This window comes from Bipolaris zeicola (assembly GCF_000523435.1).
Source record: "Bipolaris zeicola 26-R-13 unplaced genomic scaffold scaffold_0, whole genome shotgun sequence".
NCBI lineage: Eukaryota > Fungi > Ascomycota > Dothideomycetes > Pleosporales > Pleosporaceae > Bipolaris > Bipolaris zeicola.
This window is the reverse complement of record NW_006912049.1, coordinates 94094-119733: the sequence shown is the minus strand read 5'-3', so window position 1 is coordinate 119733 and position 25640 is coordinate 94094. Positions and strand designations below refer to the sequence as shown.

Genomic DNA, 25640 nt, shown 5'->3' with positions numbered 1-25640 from the left:
CGCTCCCCGTTGGCCATTCCCCGTGCGCGCAATGCGTGTCTAGACTCAGCAAAAGGAGCGGTTGCTGTGTTCCGGCGCAGTATGACGTTGCCCAAGACAAAAATGCCAGGCTTTGAGGCCAATCTTCAGCCACCGGCCTTCTTCAGGAACGGCGCCCCTACCACGCCTTAAAGACATGTTTATCGTGAACTGCACTCAGGGCACACTCCTACGGCTTCAATTCGGCGCCTTCCATGGACAAGCTAAAGCTCAAGGCGCGTACGGCGCGCAGCAGGCTCACTGGGGCTTCTTCGTCTGCGCCCGACACGCCTGAACAGACGGCTCCACAACAATCGCCCGTACCACAACAAAACTCCAGCACACATGCCCTCCACGAGGGCACTTACGCCCGGGACTTTGGTGTCCCCGCCGACCAACAACCACAACAGCCCGCCGTCGAGCCCCCTACTTCATTGCAGTCGTCCATTGACGCGGGCAGCCATGTACCCAAGCCCTCTAGGGTTAGCGACCCGTCGTCGCACGTTACATACCAGTGAGTTTTGGCCTTGGCGAAGTAGCAAGGCGCAATGGCTGACATTCATCGAGGACGCTTGCAGCACAGCGAGCAAGGAGCAACTCTGCGCCAAACAGAGGAACACCGCCGTTCCAGCAATACCCACGCCGACCCCAAGCTGCCCGCCAAACGAGCATTGGTATCCGTCGCATGCCCCCATTGAGTCCCTTGAGGCAGACCGTTCAACCACCAGCTTCATCCACCCCGAGAGCAGGCACGCCCTTGCCTGCGCTCGACGAAGAGCAAGAACTAGGCCAGCTCCCGTCCAACAGCAGCCAATCCACCCTCACTCATACCAACTCGGCACCCGATCAGACTCGCCTGCGGAAAATAAAGAGCGCCGTCCAGCTTAGGATACCATTCTGGGGCAAGAAGGATGAAGGCAAATCACCTGCAACAGGCCCCAGTGTCACCACCGCCCAAGACGACGGAGCGACCAACTACAGTTCAGGCATGGTCGATGTCTTGGATACGCTTGACCCTGAGGTTGCGACCCTCACGTCTTTGACAAATATGCAGAATTCGCTCTTCATTCCCAATCTGCCCTTTCTCAACCGCCGGCCTACTTACAACCTGCGTCGACGAAAGAGCGAGACGGAGAGCCTCGAGGAGATCAACCGCATATTGCAACCTGCCTTGGCTGCTCAGGCACAGGAGCAACAACCCCCGGCTTTGCAACGCTCTCCAACCCAAACCACAGCGACCACCATGATGACAATAGACTCGCAGCTGACAAATTCACGATATGCCGTGCTCCCTGAAAATACCGACTTGTCTGGATGGAGCGTGGCTGATAAGAAGGAAGTTAACGATCACGTGCGACACATGCTTCATTCACGGCGATCCAAGCTGAAGCGCTCACTCAAGGGCTTTGGACATTACGTTCGCAGACGTAAGTACATCCGCTATTAATCATTGGTATTCTTTCTAACACACCACAGCACTGGGTTTCCTCGTCACTCTCTATGCAACGCTTATTACTTTATTCGGTCTGGCCTGGGTGCTGTTCTTGATTGGCTGGATCAATGTCGGTGGACAGCAGATTTATGTCGTCCACATCATTGACAGCGTTCTGGTCGCCCTCTTCGCAATTGTCGGAGACGGTCTCGCTCCCTTCCGCGCCGTAGACACCTACCACATGATCTACATAGCACACTACCATCACTACACCTGGTCACGCCGAAAGAAGGACATGCTGCCTGCTCTAGCCGACCACAACGACCTGCCTGCTGAGCACGCCCCTGTATCTGGACCCAGAACTACCGATCCTAACGACCCAGAGAAACAATGGGAGTTTACCGTCTTGACACCTAAACAGCAAGAGAAGCTTGAACATCATCAGAGCAAATTCTGCAAATCGCACTCCTTCTACAAGCCCCACGAGACAGAGACCCACTACGCGTTTCCTCTTCGCTTCCTGGTCGCCATCGTTGTACTGCTGGATTGCCACTCACTCCTCCAAATCTCCCTTGGTGCATGCACTTGGGGTATCTACTACAAGAACCGGCACTTTGCCATTACTACTGTCATTCTCATTTGCTCCATCACCTGCAACGCGACAGCCGGTCTTTTGATCTGGCTTGGTGACAAGAGGACGAGGAAGAAGGATGTCCTGGAACGCATGAATAGGCAGGAGCTGACGGAGGAGGCGATTAAGGAAGTGCAGAAGAAGAAGGAAAAGGAAGGCGAGAGTAGCAGTGATGAAGCCGGTAAGGAGTCGGAGAAGAGGAGGATCAGTATGGATGCCTTTAGGCCCAGGAAAAGTATGGACAAGGGAAGGAAAAGTATGGACAAGGGAAGGAAAAGTATGGACAAAGGGAGGGCGAAAGAGCCGGCCCAGACTGAACAGAGCGCGTATCCCTGAATGATCTTCGTTGCATATCGTAATTATTTGATAGTCCTCTCCTTCAAGCGTACCAGCGTTGAGATACCAATCTTGCCTATTAATGTCACAATTTACAATTTAATCAGTCCTTATCTTTTGACTTGCACCCACGTTACTAACTGCTCCATAGCAGGAATGTATCTGAGCTCTCTCCTTCTGGATGGAAGTGTCAAACGTGACTGACGCCTGGCTTGATCTGCAACAGCATACAAAGGCATTGCATACCACTATATATCCGCAGCATCAGTATAACAAAATGAATACATGAATATATGTTTGCGTGCAGTATTACAATATCAGTGTTAGATGAAAGGGTAGACTCGAGAAAGACCCAGGCAATCAAGACTCAGATAGTGCAGGAACGTTACGATTAATGAAAAATATGTTGCATAACTGTATATTTGACTTATGAAACGATGAGAAGCTATTCGTAATAAAGCTGCACACATCAGAAGGGTGCTCTTGTCCTTGGTATGGGTGTCTTGTAGTGAACTGAAGACATCCCTCTATGGCTGATCCAAAAGATCTAGCTATACCCAACAACACAAGTTACTCAAGCTGCCCCACTGGTACCAAACTATTATCCAATGTGTGTGAAAGCGGGGTCAACGACAAAGTGGAAGGAACAAGACAAATAGCGTTGCAGGCAGTTGTGGTGATACGTTATTCCGGTCACGGGACCACGCGTTGCCATGTATTTCTACGAGGAAAGAGCAACACCCGCTTTGTTCTACCCTGTATCCCCACTCCTCTCACTTTCATCACTCCCATCCTATAATTGAGAAAGTCTCAGTGCAAAACTTGCAAAGAAACTTCTCATCCAGAGACACACCTGTGTTCTCAAACCTTACCAAACTCATCCTCTTCCATCACAATCAATCATTCAACTGACATCATGGGTGCATGGGGCTACTGTAAATGAAGGGATTACTCATTAGCGTATGATTTTGGGCTGACATTGCCCTAGGTCTCTTCCAGTCCGGTAATGACCTCGACATAGTCAGTGAGATGAGCGACGAAGCCGGCCTCACAAAACTCGAGGAAGAAGCCCAAGCTCGTGCAAAAGCAGAAGGCAAGAGCGAGAAATAAGCGCATTCCATCTACTATACCATCTACCGCGATATCTGCTCAGACCCTGAGCTTGTTCGCAAGCACCTCGATTCAGGCGTCCTTGTCGACATGATTGCAAAGAAGGAGTCAAAGATGTTGTCTGAACTCACTGGATCCCTAGATCAGAGACTCGATTACTTGACTCGGGATCCTTGTTACGCATACGTACTGCTCGGTGCATGTGCCATGACACTCGGCTGCCAGCTTCCTGACGCTTATGTTAGCATGCTGAAGAAGATCTACACTGAAGGCGGGCTCATGCCAGATGCGCAACGCCAGATGAAGAAGGCCCTCTTTGGTCCAGGTGGCTACAAGAATGGTAGGCCTTACGATTTCGGGTCCAAGACGCTCTTGGAGACTGCCAATGCTCGTGAGGTCGAAGAGCGCGACACTGGCTCACAAGGCTTTGTTATGATGAATGTCCTCAGTCCAGGCGGCATATGGAACACCGGTATGACCACATCGACAACGTCTCTGATCTTGAAAGAACTTCGGGCACAGCGCAACGAGCCTGACGTATGCGGTGGCTGTGGTGCCGATCACAGAGCTGGTGTCAATGCTCTACTTACGCGTTCTAAGTGCCACAATCGAAAGTACTGCTCCATCGAATGCCAGAAGAAGTCCTGGAAGGTTCACAGGAAGGTGTGTGTGCCTCCAAAGGCTTCTACCTAGGCATCCGGCTGCAACGCAGTGGCGATGAAAACAGTATCTGCTATGACGTCCAAGGCCATTGCAACTACCGCTGCCATATGATAGATATTTTGAGGGTGATCAACGACTTTATCATACTGATATTCTAGCGGTGGGTATCATATCAAGGTGTTGCTATTCGAGAACCATGTGTAATGACTTGAAGCTGTATCTTACTGCGAGACATGATGAGGGGATGGAAGAGTGCAAACCAACTGAACATCAGTATGATTACTGTATATCTATAGGGCATTCCAGCTACTTTCGTTACACGCCTCAATAAAATAATTGCAACCACGTTCTATTCTTTCTCTCGAGTCTTGAGTGAATGCATATAATATAGAATGTTTTGTCACATGGTATACCAGTGTAAGACGAGTTTCTTCACAATCACCCAGGGTTCTCAAGCATATCTAAAATAGCCCAAAGTTTTATGTTCCGAGTACAATGGCATAGCACACGTATCACATATGAGCATACTTGACTGAGCATATTCGATTGCTCAATTTCCAAACCCGAAGCAGTGTGGTATTACTTCCAAAAATTGCTATGATGCGCATATACGAGTGCGCAACACGTATTGTGATATCTCCGACGGGAGGTAGAAGAAAAAAAAGAACCCCGAATACAACGCCGATATCTGCAATGCAGTACAATGCAATGCAATCGTTCTTTGAACCCGAAACGCCTCCCCGAGCCCATGGATAGTGTTACATTTATCATCACAAGAATGACTGCTGGGGGAAAACCCCAGTTGATGTCCAGGCACATAGCCGCAGTGTACATGGCAAAGCTACCCCTCTCTACACAACGTCCCACACCCATACACACGCACGCGTTAACCGGAGTGCGATCAAGAAATGCGGGGAGAGCGAGAAGAGCACTACTGCAAACCCGCCTTGTTCGTCTTGACCGTGTGAGGAATAGGTTTCAAAATACCCTTGTTATCCCCAGCACCGAGAGCGGTACCCGTAGACCACCCCATTTTCATCATCAGCGCGTGACCCCTATTCTCAGGTCCCAGCTCCGGAGCATTTGCACCGACCGTCTCGCCATCCTTGTAGCCCAGCTGAGGCCGGCTGCGCGTACCGCTCTGCTTGTGCTTGACGGTCGAGTATCTGCCTGCGCGTCCGGCACCACTGGCACCCTGAGGGTACAGAGGGCCCCGTAGACGTTTCTGAAAACCTTTCTTTTGGATAGCCATGTCGAACTCGTTGTCGGTGTAAGTGCGGGTACGAGATGTCTTTGAAAGAATGGTAAATCTGTCCATGCCGTCGCCGCGGGAGCGAGAGTTTAGGTTGAAGAATGCTGCGGCTTGGTGAACGGTGGCGCGGCGATAGGCTTCCATGGGAGGTAGCGCAAGTGTCTGCATATCGCCCATTAAGAACTCACGGATTTCTTCAACAATGTCTTCCATGTCGATGCCGCCCTGGTATTTGACCTTGAGGTTGGCACCTTTGCCCTTTCTACCTAACAAGCCCTGCTGGCGTAGCTCCTCACGCTCCGCCTTCTTGAGGCGCTTCTTTGCTCGGTCGGCCTCCCAAGCGTTTTGAAGCTGCTCGTTCAGATCGGAGTCATCCAGTTCTGGTGGTGGCTGGCCACGTCGACCTTTCTTCTTGGGCTTTAGTGAGGGTCGCTCGGTATCCATTATGTCGAAGCCGCCATATGGGTCCATTTCGAGAGCTGCAACCATTGCAGATGCTGATGGGAATGTCGGGTCCTTGTTACCGCGCCCACGGCCTCGCTGCTTCTTGTTCGATTTGCCGTAACCACCGAAAGACGACTTCTTATTGGGGCCTGGTGTGTCGAAGAAATCATCAGCACCGTAGAGCAGCACTTCGTCAGCGCCTAAGCCAAGCTCTTCTTGTTTTTGTAGGATCCTAGCGATGGTCTCATCATCCAATTCTTCGGCATATGCGTCTTCATCTTCATCTTCGTCGTCGTCGTCATCATCATCTTCTTCGTCGTCGTCGTCGTTTTCATCCTCACCCTCATTGTCCTCACCTTCATCTATATCTTCATACTCATCTGCAGAATCGCTGCTTGCGAGCATTTGCTGCTCACGCTCAAAGGCCTCGGCCTCAAAGGCTTGAATCATTCGCTTCTCAGCAGGGCTTTTGAGAAACGTAGCTGGCAGCCAACGAGCGTCATCAGTGATGGAACCTTCGTAGACGCAAAGATAATGAAGGCCAGATTTACGGGTCCGTTTGGACAGGACGCGTACAACGGTATCCATGACGTCGGATGAGGTGCTCATGTCCTCGAAATCTCGCAGCATATCCGAATCCCAGTCTTCACTACCCTGGTCATCATCTCCGCCGTCTTGACTTCCAGATGCTGGCTCCCAATCATTGTGGCTGCCTCCATCCAAGTCCATTTCACGACGAGCAAAACCAGATGCAGCCAGCATATCATCGGTAAAGCCAAACTCCTCAACATTTTGCATGTAGTCATCCATGGCCGCGTCACGTGAATTGGCATTGTCCTGCAGGAGAGCTTCCATATCGGGTCCTTCTGAAACAGGCAGCCATCCAATTTTGGGTTTACTGCGGTGTTGCCACTCAGTGGTGGTACCCTCCCAGGCAGGTCTGTCACCTCTCCGCTTTGCAAACTGATCCTGATCCACATCGTCAGGATCCGACACTGTCTCTTCTTGGACCTTAGATACTTGGGCAACAGCTGCCTCAGTTTGTGGTGCAGTTTGATCACTGGCAATGTCCTTTTCTGTAGTTGTGACCGGGGTGGCTGGAGTTGTGTCCGATGCAACAACAGGTGTAGCTGGAAGCTGAACACCGCGCCCTCTAAAGATGACTTCATCTGCACTTGACGAAGCATCTGAAGGCGCAGGCGATGGGCTGCGAATAGCCATCTGTGCCATGGCTTCAGCGTTGTCCGGCGTGGAAGATGGCAAAGAAGGCGTAGCAGACTCCGAGCTGGACTGGGAAGGGTCTTCTTGGGCAGATTTGACGTCGGGTAAGTTCTCCTTCAGGGTACCTTGGAGATGTCCAGCGCTTACGAATTGGATCGGCATGTGACGTAACTTGGTGCCTGCGTTGAAGGCAGTGGTACGGTGGTTTGACATCCAACGGGCCTCATCTTTAAGAGAGAATTTAGATGCGATTGCTGGTGGCACAAACGTATCCTCGTCGTGGAGGGCCCATGATTGCGAAGAGCGTTTGGCGGGCGCACGGTGCGAAGTGCTCTTCGATGAACCGCCCTTGGCCTTGGTCTTGCCCTTCTTCTTTCCACGGGACATTGCTGCAGAAGCACACAGGGTTTGCAGGGGGAGCGATGTGGAAGGGAGTGGTGGCGACACAGCGGCGACGGCGAGGTTGAGCTTTGGATTAAAGATGATGCGCACTTCCTAGTTCACTTGGCGGGGGGGACGGCGTGGGGCTAGTCGGAGCTTATGACGATGCGCCGATTATGCAAGCTCGCAGTGCAGGCCCCAAGCTGAACAGGACAGTTGTATATAGAGTGCGTTCGTGGGCTGCTCTCTGGACAGCTTGACACATGTTTGGATAGACAGCGAGCGACGTGCACATGCAGCAACACGTGACTGGTTGCAAGCTGTCACCCTGTAAGACGTAGGCAAGTACAGTCTAGAAGCGTGTCGGAGCTCGGGATAGCCCAGGTGATAGCCAGGTGATAGCCACCCCTCCCCCGCCACAACCTATGACCTGGAGCTCGCCGCAGCTCCCTCTCCACATTCTGCGTTCCATACCGCGCAGGGGCTCCTTCTTTGTTGCAAGACCGCCGTTACTGCTCAGATATCCAGTGCGAATACCCACGGCATAATATCGACACACATGTAGCCAGCTCTAGGCAACCTCATCTCGGACCTCCGCATCACCTCCGCACCCAACGGCCGCCTAGGCCCCTACCACCACCACCCACGATACTACCCATCATGCACGACTTTGAGCGCGTCAGCCGCAATATCGTCCGCACCTTCTACGACCCTCCACCTACAAACGACTCCAGCGAACCCATATGGCTGCTGGGCCAGCGTTACGATCCCCGCCCGCCACCAGCTAGGCCTCCGCCTAGTGATGCCGCGGCCGCCGACGAACCCACTCCACCGTCCGAACGCAACGAGGACGAAAGCTGGATACGCACAAGCATCGACGTCTCTGAACGCAAGGAAGCTCCAAATGGCGAGGATCCCGCGCAATACGGCAACTGGCCGTCGGCATTTCTTGATGACTTCGAGTCGCGCATCTGGATGACCTATCGCTCAGGCTTCACAGCGATACAGAAGAGCCAGGACCCAAAGGCAACAAGCGCGATGAGTTTCCGTGTTCGCATGCAAAATCTGGCATCCCCAGGCTTTACCTCTGACACGGGTTTCGGCTGCATGATCAGAAGCGGGCAGAGTATCCTGGCCAACGCATTGCAGATATTACGTTTGGGCCGCGACTGGAGATACCAGGACAAGCCCACCGCCAAAGAACACTGCGAGATACTTTCCTTATTTGCCGACGACCCGAGAGCGCCTTTTTCCATTCACCGCTTCGTTGAGCACGGTGCCGCCGTCTGCGGAAAGTACCCTGGCGAGTGGTTCGGCCCTTCCGCAGCGGCGCGGTGTATCCAGGATCTAGCCAACAAGCACCGCGAGGCTGGCTTGCGAGTTTACGTGTCTGGCGACGGCGCAGACGTATACGAGGACAAGCTGAAGGAGGTTGCCGTAGACGACGACGGCGAGTGGCAGCCTACACTAATCTTGGTCGGCACTAGGCTAGGCATCGATAAGATCACGCCTGTTTACTGGGAAGCGCTAAAGGCGAGTCTGCAAATGAAGCAGAGCATAGGCATTGCAGGGTAAGGCACAATACAAAGCCGTTTGGCATGCTTTGCTCGTTTGTTATGCTAATCTGACACAGTGGCCGTCCATCCGCTTCGCATTACTTTGTGGCCACGCAGGGAAATAACTTTTTCTATCTCGACCCGCATAGCACTCGTCCCTTGCTGCCATATCGGCCGCCTCCATCGTCTACCGAGAACGAGAACGAGAATCAGAACCAGAACCAGAATCAACTAACAGTCCCATCCAGCTTAGACGCCTCAGCTACCTCGAACTCATCCTCAACAACCATCGTTCCCTCTGCTACGCCCACGGATGGCTCCGACCGGACTACCTACTCAGAAGAAGAGCTGGCCACGTGCCACACACGCCGCATCCGACGACTCCAAATCCGTGAAATGGATCCCTCGATGCTCATTGCCTTCCTTATCACCTCCGCAGATGACTATGAGAACTGGAAAGAAGGTGTCCGTAGCGTACAGGGGAAAAGCGTCGTGCACGTGCAAGACCAGGAACCCATGCCTAGGGGCCAGGAGAGAGAGGGCGCGGTTGACGAAGTGGAGAGCTGGGATGAAGACGGTTTGCAGTAGGAAATCGGGTATGCTGCTTAGACTGGCGTTTGGATGGCTTATGATGACATCATTCGGATGCTTGCATTTTTGGAGTTGGGCCGCGGGATCTGAAATGTGTATATCTGTAGATACTATATTTTATGAGCAATCAACACCGATGCTGTCTGTAGTCGGATTTATCAGGTGAAGGCAGAAAATCCATAAGTATAGTGCCGAATAATGCAACTGCGGTAAAGGCCATTCGGCAATGGTTATTCAAAGTAAGTTCCTAAATAGCAAATAAGTTGAGACAACCAAACTCGAAAATGGAAAATGGGAGAGCAAAAATGCGTGAAGTTGGAAATAATTGATTCGTTCCCGTCTGCTGTGGTATAATGTACAGACCCAGATGGACCTCGTAGTCAAAGATGACTATATGATTCGATGACAGACAAACCGACCCATGATCACATTAGCAAAGGACCCGTGAACACCGCACCCCGTAACCACTTGTCATAGTGGCAAGAAAGACCCAAAGAAAACATCCAGCGAAGAAAAAGCACTCTATTTGGTGGATGAAGAGTACTTGGTGACGGCCTTGGTACCCTCAGATACGGCGTGCTTGGCAAGTTCACCGGGCAGGATCAGGCGGACTCTGCAATTGGTGTTAGTGGATACAATCGACTGCGATTGTGAAAGGCGGTGAAAACGTACGATGTCTGGATCTCGCGCGATGAGATGGTGGACTTCTTGTTGTAGGCAGCGAGCTTGCTGGCCTCGGTGGCAACGCGCTCGAAGATGTCGTTGACGAAGGAGTTCAGGATGCTCATGGCACGGTTGGAGATACCGGTGTCGGGGTGGACCTGCTTGAGGACTGGAAAACGCGTCAGCAAATTTTGAATTGTGAGCGGAAGATGCGGAAGCATTGAGACCACGCGATTCGATTGCATGTCGCGCTTATGACGCGCAAATGGGCCAAACTTACCCTTGTAAATGTAAGAGGAGTAGGTTTCCTTCCTGGTCTTGGTGCGCTTCTTCTTGTCGCCAGAGGGAGCGGCGGTCTTCTTGCCAGCCTCCTTCTTCTCAGCGGGAGCCTTGCCGGCTGGGGCCTTGCCGCCGGTGGTGGGAGTCTTCTGGGCTTTGGGAGGCATTTTTGGAGATTTGGACGGTGAAGATTGGAAAAGGTGGAATCTGGATTGAAAGCAGGAGCTTCGAGTGAGATGGGGCAGGTAAAGTGTCGTGGGTGGGTGTCGAGATGGATGAAGGGAAAGGTCGTCGACGGCGGGGGGACGCGCTACTTATGGGGAGCGCGCTCGCATGTTGTGATCCAGCAGCGCCTGTGAGGCCCGTGCGGAGGGACGCTGGCCGCCTTGCCTGTTCGGGTGCTAGGCGAGGGCGGCGAGTGATCTTGCGTCGACTTGCGGCAGGCGCTAGCCGGCGTTGCTGCCCTTTGGCGCGCTAGCGTGCGCAGGTTGATCTCGCGCACTCGCAACACGCCAGCGCCGTCCTTATAAGACGGCCCCGCCCCCCAACACCAGCAAGCAATCCATCGTCTTGATACTCCACGCCCACAACCCGCTCACTCACGCCGCTCCGTCCACACTCCCGTCTTTTTCGACTCCCACTTCCAAAAACAACCCCCACCAAAAAACTCATTCAAAATGACTGGCGGAAAGTCCGGAGGCAAGGCCAGCGGCTCCAAGTCCAGCGCCCAATCGTAAGTAGCCACTGATTGCATGCTTTGCAGCTTTTTGCCTTTACCTGGGCTGCGCGCCTCGTGCACTCTGGTGTTGCAACTTGTTTGCTTTTGACGCGTCTTTTGTCTCAATTGACGCGTCTTTTTTCGCATCTCTTCAATATTACATCATTTGCTAACAGCAATTCCAGTCGTTCATCCAAGGCCGGTCTCGCTTTCCCCGTCGGTCGTGTCCACCGTCTCCTCCGCAAGGGCAACTACGCCCAGCGTGTCGGTGCTGGTGCTCCCGTCTACCTCGCTGCCGTCCTTGAGTACCTCGCTGCTGAGATTCTCGAGTTGGCCGGTAATGCTGCCCGCGACAACAAGAAGACCCGTATCATCCCCCGCCATCTCCAGCTCGCCATCAGGAACGATGAGGAGTTGAACAAGCTTCTCGGACACGTTACCATCGCACAGGGTGGTGTCCTCCCCAACATTCACCAAAGTATGTTCATCGCATTCAATCTCATCTCAACAATCACTAACGCATTCTCCAGACCTTCTGCCCAAGAAGACTGCCAAGCCTGGCAAGGGTCCTTCGCAGGAGCTCTAAGCGCATTTTGCTTTCGAGTTTCTTCTTCACGGCGTGGTTACTTCATGGGTCTTTTTCGTCTGCAATGATAATGGGAGTCGGTCTGGGTTTTGGGTTCTCGGCTTTTCACGGGATTTATACCAGAGCTGTATATTAGCTGGTCGCTTTGATGACCACAGGCTCATGAGCTGAATCGAGCATATCACTTCACTGCACCATCTTTTGTCCGTGTTCTCATTTTCTTGCTCATTGTCACAGGTCGAATTGAAACTCGGTTTTGTTCGCATCTGCTTCGCGCAACGTGGCTGGGTCATTGCCGCAGCCTGTCCGCTTTGGTGGTCGACTCCTGAGTGTGGGGTTGCTGTTTTTGGCGAGAACAGGTAGTGGCGGCGCCATGGTAACTGTGCAGGAGGATTTGCAGCGCCCTGCGTTATTGGCGGTCTTTGTCGTTGAATCACGCAGCTCTCACCGCCACATGAAACGCAACCTCCGCATTTCATGGTCTACGGCGCAATTGCAGAAAGAACTTACTTTTATTGAGATGGATTATAATTTGCGTCATTGGGTTTACCTTAGGAATTTAGGTCCATAGTGACGTATTTGAGCGTACTCGCAATATTCTTGAATTTGAACATAGGCGCATTTATAAGGCCGAATTGAATTCATGAAATAACAATCCAAATTCATCTCCTTAATTACCCATGTACACAGGCCGCAAAGTACATGCAATTATAGATATGTTTTACAAATAGTATTGATCTTGCGTTGATAGTTGTGCGCGCTGTGGTTCGCTGGTAATGTTCTTGGAGTGCACTAGCCTGTGACTACACATGGCCCCTGCGGGGAAACTCTGCTCGATCTGAGTGTGCCGTGATCAATGGCAATTTCCTATTCTAGTATATACCATGATTGGAAACTGAGAATTGGGCCACTAGGGAATGCTCACTGTCGTATGTCTCTTGGTTTCTTTCTGCACATCTGAGCTACCACGTCAATGCATATTGTGTAGTCGTTGTAGTACTACTTTAAATCATGTCCCCATGAATGTATGTGATGTGACATGATTTTTTCCCTTTAGGTGGAGTTTGATAATTCGATCTGTTATGGGTTGGCTTTGGTTGTGTGCAGAGATGTTGTGTAGGCATTCGACACTACTACAGTGTAACCACGTACGAAATATCACTACACAACATGTGCATATATTTTTTAGCTTAGATAAGGCAAAGGCAACAAAATCTCTTCGCATCAGTACGTCTTTTACAGTTTTTTGGATAATAATTGTATTTTATTCGTTGTTGACTCTGTAATACTGAGCACTTTCTCGAATGTATTTTTCGCAAATTATTGTCGAACATTAAATCATCCAAAAAATTACCACACCACGGCAACAACCTAAATTGGGCTGAAAATCGAGATATATGATACCAATGGCCCAAGGATTGTATTCGCATAATTTTCAAGACAAAATGTATGAGTTATCGTTGTCACGTTTTGTTGGAAGCTGAGGCACGTGAAGGGCAGTCGAAGGGACTGCCCGAGCTCCGTTGGCCCAAGCTGAGCCTAACCGGAAACCGGCCCCCATAACAGGCACGACTGCCAAGCCCGCGACATCAACCCGCCCTCAGCACCTCACACACACCCGCGACGCAATAGCGAGAGCCATTGCGGCCACGAACCACGTCTTGCATCGTCGCCATGAGCACCAAAACACATGTCCTGTAAGCGCTTCCGTAGCACCCGCCCGCACCGCCTGTTATGCACGCGCAGAAACTAACCAAGCCGCAGACGCCTCTACAGGCGGTCCCTCAAGCTCGCCCTTGACTGGAGCGTCCATCGATACCTCTGGCGCGGACAGGCTCTGTACATCCGCGAGCTTTTCGAGGCTAAGAGAAACGTTACAGAGCCCCGTCAAATGAGAGTACGTCCCGCGATTCCCTCTGCAAGCCATACACACAATCACCTATACAATTACCCAGTCACCACCCATCCTCAGACTCATATATGCCACAGCTCCGCCAATGATCATGCTAACAATATGTACAGGATTTGATTAAGGAGACAGAGGAACTTCTTGAGAAGTGGAAGCACCCAGACCCTTACCGCCCACCCACGGCACCCGGAGGTTCGTTCCTCTCTACCAACCTGGATATTTTTTGTGTCGGCGCCACAGACGTGGGGATACTGACTGCTTGTAGGTTCAAAGTACGAGCGCAACTTGCCTTGCCCAATCACCGAACGTGAGTATCTCCACCCCCATTGTTCCAAACACAACCAGAATTAACATTGATTAGCTCCACCAAAGATGATTTTGTAGTGTTTGCCATGAGAACTGTGTCCAGGTCAAATTGTACATATTACAACGACAGTGCTACATAGCAGTAGCACGCAATACCACAGTAAAAGAAGGACGATGCCCGTTTCGTTCATACTGCGCCCCTATCTCCAGGCGCCGCACATTTCTTCTTTTCTCGTGTCATGATCATTGTGTCTAGATGACACCAGTTGACGCTTTTATTAGGTCTGATACTTTCTCACTCTCCTCACAGTGTTCAGATATCCCATATTGTCTATCACGTGCTCCCTTTCTACCCAGAGCGGTACATCTCCATGTGCCTCCTTTTGTGCCCTTTGCTGCACCCATGCGTCCTCCATATATGCCCACTCTGGCATTTCACAGCAGCCTCCAATCAGGACTGTCCTTTCGGGTGATATACTATACAGTAGCGACTCATGCGTCTTCGGTACCAGGACCTGCACAACCTTCTTCTCTGGATCAAAGCCGCGAATCAATGCAGTGCAAACCAACCTCGTTGTTCGAGGATCCAACGGCTGTACCATACCGAGCGATTCGGATTCCGGGAAGAAGGGGATCCGAAGCCTCTTTGTTCGTGGAAGAAATGTGTAAGGGGTTGGCACGATCGATGACGTCGACTGGACGATTTGGACAATAGAGCCATTCAGCGCATGGACCAACGAAGCAGGCTCAACGGGCTCTGAGTACATTGCGAAACCGACCAAATCTTGTGTCCTCTCATCAGTCTCTTCATAACAAAACTCCCATGGTACGAGATGGGAGAGCGGTTCAGAACTCCATCTCAGCCCTTGTGACTGGCCAGGGTGTGTACTGCTAGACTTGAGGTGGAAGTAGGATTGCATCTGCATAGTGCACAATTCCGCTTCCTTCCTCATCAGCGGCAATGGTGGTTTTTGTGTAGCAATTTCATGCACTGTGCCATGGTACTGCGACGTGATAGTCTGTAGCACATGCAGTCTTGCCGCCGTCTCTGTGTCGATGGCTTGCGTGTCACCAAGATGGACTGTGTTGTGTGGTTTTAGCCTTGCTAGGAGCTTATCGAGAAGGCCAGAGTGAGGCAAGCATAGGAAGCTAGGCGTGTCGACAATGACTGGCAGAGACGAGTCTCGGGCGTGAAGGTTGCGGTATGCCACGAGAAGATCCTCTACACACGCCTCATAATAGTCGGAATAATTGGCCAAGTTTGCAGGGATTGGGTGCGCGCGTACTATTTCATCTGTAACCATATCTTCGGATTCGGGCACGATTGATGGATGGGCGAAGCTTGGTCCCAGGTTCAGTTGTCTGACGATGACGAGAGATATTTGACCTCCAGGCGTATACTCTTGCTTTCTAGGGTCAAGATCCATGTAGCACACAGCTGGTACCGATGGAGCAGTCTTCCCTAAGCCTGTAAGGTAACGGTTGATGAGTCGCCTCGCAAATGTTGATTTTCCTGAACCCAATGAACCAGTCACTACGGTCATGGATGGGCTACCAGCGCAATCCTCGATAGCGCGAAGCCAATCTTCGGGTGCCATTTCCGGGCACAACGGCCTAGAAAGAGTGTCGGCACCTGATTCAGTCACCTATACAAAAAATAGTCAGTTCGGATATGAATTATGACGTTGACCTGGGATGTGTTGGGTTGACAGACTGTATCCAGTATGTTTGACGATAAGGGGAAGCACTTACAACATTAAATGTTTTTCGGCCTTGGGTTTGCAAATCGGTGCACCATATATCATCAAAAAGTGGATTGATAACAGAAAGTGGTGCTGGTACACTACATGATTGAAACATGACATGATTTGTACCATCCAGTCCGCGAATCTTGAATATAGGACTGGTAGCTGGCACAAAGGCTCGATACACTTTGTTCTTCTGGCCGTCTCGACCGACTGTACCAATATTCGCGCCATTGATATGAATAGCGCCTCTCAGTACCGTGAATTCAAAGCAGCCAACGAGCGCAATAGTCGCATGCTTGTTCAAGTTGATAGTGAGCTCGGTATCGGTTTCTGAGATGATGTTTTGTGGGTCGTTGCGCCAGTTGCAAAGTTTGAGGTTGCGCTGTACAGGCACATTTTCCTCATCCGTGTCTGAATCTTGATGCTCTGGCTCTTGAGCTTCTAGTAGCGGACTTTCTGGTACAGAAATTTGCTCAAGTGTGACTTCTGGTGTTTTCACGACTTTGGCTGTCGCTTCCGTTCTTAGGCGAGCTGCTGCAATTGCGGTAAGCGGTTTTGCGCTTGTGGCGTCACGCGCGACAATTTCCTCTCCTCTCTTTCTTTTTCCAGACATTTGGAGTGTTAGTATGGATATTGGTGTAATGACCTCGGCTGCTGGCATCGAAGGACCGAGACGAATGGTTTTTGTCTGGGTTGCGGCGCACGCGGTCTGAAGTAGTTTAGCGTCAATGTGGCTGGAGGTCCGCGCGCAAAAAGTTCCAACTGAACTCACCAACTTTCAAGGCGCAAAGAATATAGCTCAACACACACCATGAAGGACGTAAAGAAAACAAAGGTACCGCTGCCTGGCGCGAAGCCGAATCGAAAACCTCAGAGCGCCCCAACGAAAGCACAGTTGAGCCAGGAAACAATCGATACCGACAGCGATTCTGCCAGCGAAAGCACGGCGCGACCGAAGAAAATCGAGAAGCCAAAAGCCACCATTGGCATTCATGTGAACGGTGTACCCAAGACCAAGACGAAGTCTAGCAAGACAGACGCAAACAATTCTAATTCTGCATCGAAATCCAAACCCTCCCCGAAAAAACCGGCGCCGAAGCAAATCGTGACGGAACGCGATGTTGCAGACCTTTCGAGCTCCGAGGTCAGCGACGACGATGACGATGCGCCAGCCCGAGACATACAGACCAAGCTTCCAGGAAATGAGGCCAAGAGGGATGCCTCGAGCGACAGCGAGAGTGAAAGCGAGAGCACGAGCAGCTCAGAGAGTTCTAGCGACGAGTCGGATACTGATGATGCGCCACAACCGACACGCAATCCAGCACCATCGCAACCCCAGACACAAGCACCAACACAGTCGCATGCGGTAGAATTTCAACCGACCAGGGCCTTTGTGCCCCCGAAAGGATTCAATCCTGTGCTACTGAACGACAAGACCATTTCAAGATCGTCGACAGGCTTGTTTGAAAACTTGGAAGGGAAGCAAGTATGGCACATTACTGCTCCCGCCGGTGTTTCTTTGAAAGACCTCAAGGAGCTTGCAATGGAAAAAGTTAAGGGCGGAGAGGTGGTTTTGAGCCACAAGGGCAATGACTTTGGCTTCTCCCAAATGAACAAAAGTGAGGCTGGTACACGACAAGTTTTTGTGCCCGGAAAGGATGGCATGAAGCCTGGTTTGTCCACCTATTAGTGTTGATATGACATCAACTGACTGTCGCAGTGCCTGTCCCAATATCACAGAGTCTGCGTTTACGGCGTATCATGCAACTACCCAAGCTCAGCTCGCTACAAGCCGACCAAAACACTGGCTCAGAAGCAGCAGCTTCAATAACACGATCCACCATTCGAGCACCACGACCCCAAGTCAAGGGCCTCAAGATGCGCTTCCTTCCCACCGGCTTTGCTGGCAATGACCCAGGAACTATCGGCGACTCGGATGATGAGCCTGAGCCAGCTCGGGAAACCGCAGTGCTTGGAATGCCAGAGTCTAGCAAATCCTCCAAGAAGCAGAAGAGGAAGCATGCCGATGTAAACGGCACGGAGACAAGCGAGGCACCCGTAAAGAAGAGCAAAAAACACCAAGATTCTGAAGAGGCCAAGCGGAAGGCGGAGAGGAAGGCTAAGAAGGAGAAGAAGCGAGCCAAAGAGGTGGCTTCTGTGGGTTCATGAAGGTAGCCTGGGGCAGATTGTAATTGAAAGGTACATATAAAGGGAGGGTTTCCTGGAGCCTTTGATAGCATGCAGCGAGCATGTGAGTAGGAATGCGAACAGGAAGCGTCAGATGAGGGGGGCAACCTGCATGGCTTGCAATGCACTCACAAAAATTGCAAGGGAATGTTGAAGAGAGGCCCGTGGGTTATTGATGTTGAGGTGGCGGCGATGTGAGGGGAATGCTCGTGCTGCGAGCGGGCACATTATATAAGCCAGGGCAGCAAAATACATATCAAATACCTCTAAGGCCTGTAAAAAGTCACTTCGCCCGTGGCATTGCTGTCGTCGAACACTGGGCTGGGCAGAGGATGCAGGCGTGGTTAGTGGATGTTAAATCCGGGCAGTTTGGCTGTTTTGGGCGGCAGGGCGGTACGCATCCGGGCCCCTGGTAGCTTGCGATGACGGATTGACATTAGCGGCCAGGGCTAAACAACGCGCGCTCTGTTGTCACAGGCGAGCCAGGCCATCACCGCAATTGTCGTGAATCTTTGCCTTGACCGCACCATGCGAATGAGCAGGCCTCGCAGCTTTTGTATCCCACGCGACTGCCCTGACCGCTGTTGCTGCTGCTCCTGCGCGTGCATCTACCGTCATGGCCCCCCCGTCCAACGACGCTTCTTCGTTCCATGCTGAGCCCTTACAAACAAAGAGCAACTCCACACTCCCGACCCCCATGCCCACGCCCACCGACAACGAGCACATGGCACACCAGAAATCCCACGACGATCATGATGATACCTTTGACCTGCCCGACTCAGACCTGCCGCCGCTCCCCATCGGCGACGAGGACGACGACAGCATCATACCCCGTGTAGTCGGTGAAGAGGACGCGAACCAGGAGAGCGTCTTCGACGATGGCGAAATGAAGCGTCAATTAATGGACATTGAATCAAGTTTCATCCCAGAAGCACCCATCCACGCCGAAGCAACACAGTTACTGCCCGGTGCCGACGACACGTACCTATTCGGTGGCTCGCCGGGCAATTCGCAGCAGTCGTCTCGTCCAGCCCACGACGACTCGGCCATGCGCCGGGTCATGGACACGCTTGAGGAGATGACAAAGCCCAAGAAGAAGCCCAAGAAGCTCGAGGTGCGCAGTGGTCACACACCGACCCAGTCGCAGAACCGAAACTCCTTTCAGGCCGACTCGCCATCCTTCTCCGAAGCCCCTACCCCTGCCGGTGCTTACAAGACGCCCGCCGCTCGCCCGCTAGATTTCGACCTCGACGACTCCATGGACGCCGACACATCTACCTCAGATGTTGCGCCTTCTTCGCCTTCTGCACAAGCAGCCCAACGAAGCCAATCGCGCTCTACATCAGACCACACCGTACAGCAGGCGCGAGACGATGACGGCGAAGGCGACGATGACGATGGTGAAGAAGACGAAGAGGGGGAGGAGGGGGAAGATGACCAAGACACAACCTCTCAAGATGGGCAGGCCGCTCCAGGTGCCCAGCAGAAAGATGGCGACATGCGGCGCCCGACGTCTAGCGCTTCCACCGTCAAGGCCCCTGATTTTTCCCAGACCGAAGACGGTTCCTCGCTCACCAACACGACTGACTCGAGTATGGATAGCACATCCATGCCCCCACCGAGTGCTCCTGCAACTGTCCAAAAGGTAAGTAATCGACCAAACTACCTGCAGCACCGCAATTCGAGCCAGCGGTCATCCGTATCCTCCCTCACCAATCGCTCTGATGCATCTGGAGATGGCGCAACCGAAGAAAGCCTAGGCGCAGATTTTGCCCTGCAAACTGGAGGTGCGGTACCACGCTCAAGTGGACCGCAAAAAATGAGCATTGCCCTATCCCGACTGCCGAGTTTGGGTAGCATCGCATCTTCCATGTCAGGATACAGTGACACTAACCCTTGGGACAAGGGCCGGAGGATCAGCGCCAATTCTTTGTCCGCCTTTCTTCAGCCAGATAATAGCCTGGGTCGGTTAGAAGAAGAAGTCCCCAGTGCAACACCACCCGAGACACCACGTGCTCCCAGCGTTCAGCCCGCTGCGCCTACCGACACGGTCATTGCCAGACACATCCAAGATATCCAGGTGCCGGATTCCATCGCGCGCGACTTCCGGGCTAAGCACTCACGGTCGCCTGACAGACGGCACATGGCTACTCCCTTCACACGCAGCAAGCACAACCTGACACTCAAGGAGCAAAACAGCAAGATTGATAAACTTAGCAAGGAAAACTTCGATCTCAAGCTTAAAATCCACTTCCTTGACCAGGCGCTCCAGAACCGATCTGATGAGGGAGTTAAGGAGATGATCTCGAAGAACGTTCAACTGCAAACAGACCTAGCTACGGAGAAGAAGGAAGGCCAGTCGATGCGAAAGAAGATCAGGGATCTGGAGCGCAGGCTCAAGGCTCAAGAAGAAGGATCCGCCAATGCCAAAGATGCAGCTAGTGGCTCTGAGGATGGCAGAAGCGAACCGTCATCGAGACAACAGGAGCTGGAAGAGGAGATAGAATTCCTCCGAGAGCGCCTAGAATCAACTGAGATTACTGTAGATCAGTGGCAACAGGAGGCTCTTCAAAAAGAGGCTGACAATCGACGCATGGCCGACTACATCAAGGCAATGCGCGAAAAGGGTTCGAGCGGAGAAGCCGCTGGGTTCGATGAAGCTATCAACATGTGGAAGGAAGACTTCGAGGATGAGCGAGCTAGACGCGAGCAAGTTGAGACACGCTGTCAACAAGCTGAAGCCGAAGCCGATCAACTTCGCGAAGAAGCTCAACGTCTAAGAGAGCAGGTGCAAGAATTGCAACAAAATTCCATGTCGACTAACCACATAAACAAAAACTTCAATAATTCGCGGCGGATCCACCAATCCTTCAACGGACGCTCAAACGATGATTTTGAAGGCAATGACCCCAATGCACCAGCGTCAGCTGGCGGAACAAGTAGCACTCTTGTGGAACAACTGCAGAGCGACAACGACAAGCTACAGCGAGACTTGCATGCACAAGCTTCTATGCTCACATCAAGAAACCGAGAGAATCTCCGACTGAGAGAAGAAAACGAGGGCCTGAAGCTTACCATCAGGAGGGGAGACGCTGGATCGACTGCCGGCGATAGCATTCTGGAGCGCTCAGTTTCTCGTAACCACATGCGGTCCGTGTCACGGGCAAGTGGTGGTACTCGTAATACGCAAACAAGCGACCCTGACCGCGATGACTACGAGGCCAAGAATGCAGCACTGCGAGACGAGTTGTCACACTTGAAACTGTCGTATAAAGAGCTCGACGACCAATTGAACGGTCACCTCGACATGCTTGAGACCTCAGAGAACAAAGTAAGGGAATTGGAAAAGGAGATAGAGGCTCAGACAGAAGATCTTCAGGCTTTGGCTAGCGAACGTGACGAAGCGCTGGAGCTGCTCCAAGACAAGGAACAGGAATGCGAAGAGCTGAGACAGGAAGCCTTGGACACTGTACAGCGGCTGGAAATCGAGCTTGAGCAGAAGCAAAACGAGCGTGATCGCCTCTTCAATGATTTGGAGAATATCACCGAAGACTTCCACGCTTTGCAGCAGGAAATGAAGAACGTCAGCGAAAGCCTGTTGGCGCTCGAGGACGATCGAGATGCAAGTCTGCGCAAGATCCAAAATCTGGAGTCTGAACTTAGCGACGCCAATGAAGAGCTGAACAGGCAGGACAAGCTCATCAGCGAGGAGAGATCAAAGAATGAACGACTAGACATTCAGCTCGAGTCCTGCCAGGGTGAAATCGATTTCCTTCGAGAAGAACAAGAAAGCGACAAGATCAAGATTGGAGAGCTCGAGTCAGCTCTAAACCATACCCAAGCTTCACTGCAAGAGTCGAGAGAACGTTCTCGAGACCTTGAGGAGCGCATGGTGGAAGAGAGACAGCAACGTGATGCCTTGGAAAACCAAGAGAAACAAGAGGTGGAAAAGATCATTACAGATCTTAATGCTCAGCTGACGAAGCTCAAAGAAGATAGCAGGAAGCTGCGCAAGAGCCTCTCTGGCGCAGAAGTCGATGCTACGACCTGGAAACTACGACATGATGAGCTGGAGCAGACCCTTCGGGAATCCCTTGGTAACCTCAGCGGAACCAGGGCCAGTCTTTTCAAGGTAGGAAAGAGCCATATCATTTGGTTGCGTTTCATCAACTTACAAATTGCATAGGATATCACAAAGCTCCAGCGAGATCTTCAGACCACCACGCAAGAGCTCGATGTTGTCAAAACAGACCTCGCAGAGAAGGACCGACTCCTGCGCAACCGTGACACCCTTTTGGAAAACACTGGGATGGAAAGCCGTCGCTTGTCTGAGCTTCTTGAGCGCGAGCGTCACGCACGTCGACAAGACCAAGCAGCCTTTGAGAATGCAAAGCGCAGTCACCAGTCTACCTCCAGGGCGGTTCAGCAGCAAGAAGCAAAGATTGTCGAACTTGAGAACCTTCGTAACCAAGACCGTCACAGACTCCACAATCTGGAGAAGCAGTACAAGGAACAGCTGCTTGAGCGCAACAATCTTCTCTATGCTCTATGGAACCGACTGTCCACTCTTTGTGGCACCGAGTGGTCTCGTAACCACGCCGTTATCAACGGAGAGCTCACATCGATGGAGCTCATTTCGAAGAATGTTACGGGCTTTAACAAGAATATTATCTTTGCGGTGAGGACCGTAGAGGGCATTATTGGCAGCTTCAAGCAAAGGATTCGAAATATCGAAAAAGACTTGCTCCGCGACTACCAAACTCTTGAGCACACTCTCGAAACTCGTGTCAAGAGGCTGGACCAGCTCGAAAAGCTCGTCATGGCTCAACGACAGTCGATTGGAAGACCTAGCACTGTTCGCGGTGGTGTAGTCGATCTCAACACAGCCGAGCTGAACAAGCTCCGGACTGAGAATAAGACTTTGCGATCCGAGGTCCAGACCCTTCGCGCCATCACCACAACGACGCAGTCTGGAAACGACATCATCCTCAGCCGTTCTTCGTCAAGGGCTGGGTCACCCACCTCCAATAAGCGTGCTAGCATGGCACAAACGCTCCTGCGTGCGCAATCCGCCTCGGTCGTGGAGCATCTCTCATCATCGACGCCTGGCCACCCTTACCCTGCTGCTGGACCCGTTCAACCAAGTGAGCAGAAGTGGATACATCGCCTCAAGGAACTAGAACGACGACTGAAAGCCGAGCGAGAGGCGCGACTGCTTGACCGCAGCGGTGCCAGGAAGCGGTTGGAGCAGAAAGTCGAAGAGAACGCCGACTTACGAGCTGCTCTTGAGAAGGAGCGAGACCGAAGGGACGAAGATATCGATCACCCTCAAAGAACTGCGTCAGCTATGGGGAGCCGAGTTGGAGGCAGCGGACGTGCTAGTGTGATTGGAAGCATGCGTCACGCTCACGGGAAAGACAGGGAAGAGGAAATGTATTAGTGCATTTTCTCTTAGTAGATCTTTCCTTTTTCCTTTTTTCTTTGCATGTATATCCTTTTTTTTAAACACCTCTTTCTTCTTCTTTTAGACTTGTCAAGCACTCTTCGAGATTTGTCTCATTTGATGCTTTTTATTTTCATCTTTCATGACCTAATGTATAACGAAGACATAGCTTGACAAAAGAGGTGTCAGGGCATTGCTTAATTGTTTTACTGTGGTAATTTCGGGTATACCATTTTTCGAAAGAGGAAGGTGTCTTGATTATTTTTTTTTCAAATGAAATGGGGTAGCTTGGTGTTTGTGGCATGTGATCTTGCGGTCTTAGGTTGTTGTTCATGTTCAGTGTGAGTGCGTTTTGCGTGTGCAGGTGGCGTTCGATGTAGGGTGAATGGCGTGTTAGGCAACAATCGTGCTTCTATTCTTCGCTTGCAAAATGTGACAGCTACATTTTGTTAGTACCTAGGCACTTACTCTTGCTGCACTCTGCTTTGTCTGCGAGACCCGCTTTTGAATAGCGGCTTCTGGCCGTATGAAAGCAACATGGTGATATTATGTCCATTTGGTTGGTCACGCGTGAAAAGTAGAGCGACGAACTCACCGCCTATCGAGTCCACATGTGGTTCGCAGTGAATGACATTGGCCCTCTCCTAGGACAAGTACTACTCCCACAGCGATATTACTCCCTTGAGCACATTTGCTGTTGTGAAAATACGTGCAACAGGTAGTTGCACTTGACCTGAGTGAAGCAATGGAATCGCATCGCAGTCCCAATTGCAATTACCAGGTTGCCCACCAGCATTCGACAGAGTAAGCTTAGTTAGTACCTAGTGGCGAGCCGGATACTAAATCATCTTCAAGCAATGACCATCGTGATCTAAACTCACTACTACCCACAGCACCACCTCGTACCCAGCAACCAGATGATTCTGATCTTTTCACTATCCTTCTATTCGATCGGCAATGCGCATACAAGACGACACCACTCTCACCGTCTTGGGCAAGGGAACTCACTTCGACCGAGCGAAGATTTTTGGAGTCTAACGCAGATACGCCCTCGGCGCCCCAACTTATGTATACGTCTTCGGGAGACGAAAAAGTACTTCCTTGCAACAACACGTCAGCATACATATCTCAAAGCAGAGCCATGCCACCTAAAAAAGCTGCCGTAAGCGAGAAGAAGAAACCAGTGGCAAAGGTGACTCTAGATAAGACTATAGGGAGGACGACAGTGTCTAAGAAACCAGTTAAATCTGTAGGCGTAGCCGTGGTTAAAAGGGCGACAACAAAGACTGTGGCAACAAAAGCCAGTAGCAAGCAGAAGCCCAGCGAACGCAGCAGAAACGGTACATCGAAAACTGCAAGCAAAGCGGTTGTACAAGAGGATGAAGACACCATCATGATATTGTCCGACGACAACATTGAGACCGATAAAGAAACCAACGAAGCAAAATCCACCCATTCACTTCGCGCATTCGACGCCGCAAAAGCGAGAATCCGGCAACTCAAAGAGCAAGCCGAAAAAGCGCAACGCGAGCTCCTCGCCGAGCAAGAAAAGACAAAAACCCTCCAGACCGAAAAGGATGAACTAACCTGCCTAATAACCGCCCTCAAAGCCGACAAACAAGACTATATCAACGAAATGCTCGCCACAGAAGAAGAAAGACTAAACCTAAAGACGCAGAACGCAAATCTAACCACCCAACTCAAGCAGCTGGCTACGCAGAAAGAAGACGTAGTATCAGCCAAACTTCAACTTGGCACAGAAAACATCCTCCTTCGCGACGAAAACCGGCGCCTCAAAGAATCCTCCTCCTCTGCAAGTACCGCAGCTCCGCCACCGACACTGCAGTCTACATCCACATCTACGCTCCTACCTGCCTCCCCCGCGCCATCCAGCATCGTCTTTGCAGAAGAAGATATAAAGCTAGATAATGTGCGTAAAGTGTATGCGCAGTTGAAAAGGAAGCAGGATAGTCTCAAGGGTATAGCGAGACAGATAATGTGGTGCACGAAGAATATGGTGTTGGGTGAGTTTGGGGAGTTTGGGGTAACGGTGAGGAGGTTGAGGGAGTGGATGGAGGAGGATGAGCAGCAGCAGGGGACGAAGAAGCAGAAGCAGAGTGTGGGGACAGGTGGGTAATGGGATGGGGGAACGGCATGGGAATGCAT

The 25640-nt window shown here is 51.6% G+C and overlaps 11 protein-coding genes across 11 annotated transcripts; 8 read left to right on the top strand and 3 right to left on the bottom strand.

Annotated features, from left to right (window-relative positions):
- Positions 1–233: 233 nt before the first annotated feature.
- COCCADRAFT_31659 (uncharacterized protein) lies at positions 234–2417 on the top strand (the record flags this gene model as incomplete). Its single annotated transcript, XM_007708147.1, has 3 exons — positions 234–532; positions 586–1445; positions 1495–2417. The coding sequence occupies 3 exons, from the start codon at positions 234–236 to the stop codon at positions 2415–2417; spliced, it is 2082 nt and encodes a 693-aa protein (XP_007706337.1).
- A 916-nt stretch (positions 2418–3333) lies between these two features.
- On the top strand, positions 3334–4220 carry COCCADRAFT_31658 (uncharacterized protein; the record flags this gene model as incomplete). Its single annotated transcript, XM_007708146.1, has 3 exons — positions 3334–3352; positions 3406–3495; positions 3529–4220. 3 exons carry the CDS (start codon positions 3334–3336, stop codon positions 4218–4220), a joined length of 801 nt encoding a protein of 266 aa, XP_007706336.1.
- Positions 4221–5121: 901 nt separating this feature from the next.
- Positions 5122–7494, bottom strand: COCCADRAFT_31657 (uncharacterized protein; the record flags this gene model as incomplete). Its single annotated transcript, XM_007708145.1, has 1 exon — positions 5122–7494. The coding sequence occupies one exon, from the start codon at positions 7492–7494 to the stop codon at positions 5122–5124; it is 2373 nt and encodes a 790-aa protein (XP_007706335.1).
- A 654-nt stretch (positions 7495–8148) lies between these two features.
- On the top strand, positions 8149–9632 carry COCCADRAFT_37 (uncharacterized protein; the record flags this gene model as incomplete). The annotated part of the gene is made up of 2 exons (XM_007708076.1): positions 8149–9059; positions 9122–9632. The coding sequence occupies 2 exons, from the start codon at positions 8149–8151 to the stop codon at positions 9630–9632; spliced, it is 1422 nt and encodes a 473-aa protein (XP_007706266.1).
- A 525-nt stretch (positions 9633–10157) lies between these two features.
- COCCADRAFT_21366 (uncharacterized protein) lies at positions 10158–10744 on the bottom strand (the record flags this gene model as incomplete). Its single annotated transcript, XM_007708114.1, has 3 exons — positions 10158–10248; positions 10308–10467; positions 10579–10744. The coding sequence occupies 3 exons, from the start codon at positions 10742–10744 to the stop codon at positions 10158–10160; spliced, it is 417 nt and encodes a 138-aa protein (XP_007706304.1).
- Positions 10745–11254: 510 nt separating this feature from the next.
- On the top strand, positions 11255–11881 carry COCCADRAFT_31654 (uncharacterized protein; the record flags this gene model as incomplete). Its single annotated transcript, XM_007708144.1, has 3 exons — positions 11255–11310; positions 11481–11773; positions 11826–11881. The coding sequence occupies 3 exons, from the start codon at positions 11255–11257 to the stop codon at positions 11879–11881; spliced, it is 405 nt and encodes a 134-aa protein (XP_007706334.1).
- A 1674-nt stretch (positions 11882–13555) lies between these two features.
- Positions 13556–14174, top strand: COCCADRAFT_80997 (uncharacterized protein; the record flags this gene model as incomplete). Its single annotated transcript, XM_007708200.1, has 5 exons — positions 13556–13578; positions 13646–13778; positions 13904–13982; positions 14056–14097; positions 14152–14174. 5 exons carry the CDS (start codon positions 13556–13558, stop codon positions 14172–14174), a joined length of 300 nt encoding a protein of 99 aa, XP_007706390.1.
- A 200-nt stretch (positions 14175–14374) lies between these two features.
- On the bottom strand, positions 14375–16457 carry COCCADRAFT_33 (uncharacterized protein; the record flags this gene model as incomplete). The annotated part of the gene is made up of 2 exons (XM_007708075.1): positions 14375–15742; positions 15849–16457. The coding sequence occupies 2 exons, from the start codon at positions 16455–16457 to the stop codon at positions 14375–14377; spliced, it is 1977 nt and encodes a 658-aa protein (XP_007706265.1).
- Positions 16458–16655: 198 nt separating this feature from the next.
- COCCADRAFT_21363 (uncharacterized protein) lies at positions 16656–18013 on the top strand (the record flags this gene model as incomplete). The annotated part of the gene is made up of 2 exons (XM_007708113.1): positions 16656–17517; positions 17565–18013. 2 exons carry the CDS (start codon positions 16656–16658, stop codon positions 18011–18013), a joined length of 1311 nt encoding a protein of 436 aa, XP_007706303.1.
- Positions 18014–21233: 3220 nt separating this feature from the next.
- On the top strand, positions 21234–21524 carry COCCADRAFT_74040 (uncharacterized protein; the record flags this gene model as incomplete). Its single annotated transcript, XM_007708199.1, has 1 exon — positions 21234–21524. A coding segment is annotated over one exon (291 nt), but the record flags the coding sequence as incomplete, so codon positions are not given.
- A 3343-nt stretch (positions 21525–24867) lies between these two features.
- Positions 24868–25611, top strand: COCCADRAFT_80644 (uncharacterized protein; the record flags this gene model as incomplete). The annotated part of the gene is made up of 1 exon (XM_007708198.1): positions 24868–25611. One exon carries the CDS (start codon positions 24868–24870, stop codon positions 25609–25611), a length of 744 nt encoding a protein of 247 aa, XP_007706388.1.
- Positions 25612–25640: the final 29 nt, after the last annotated feature.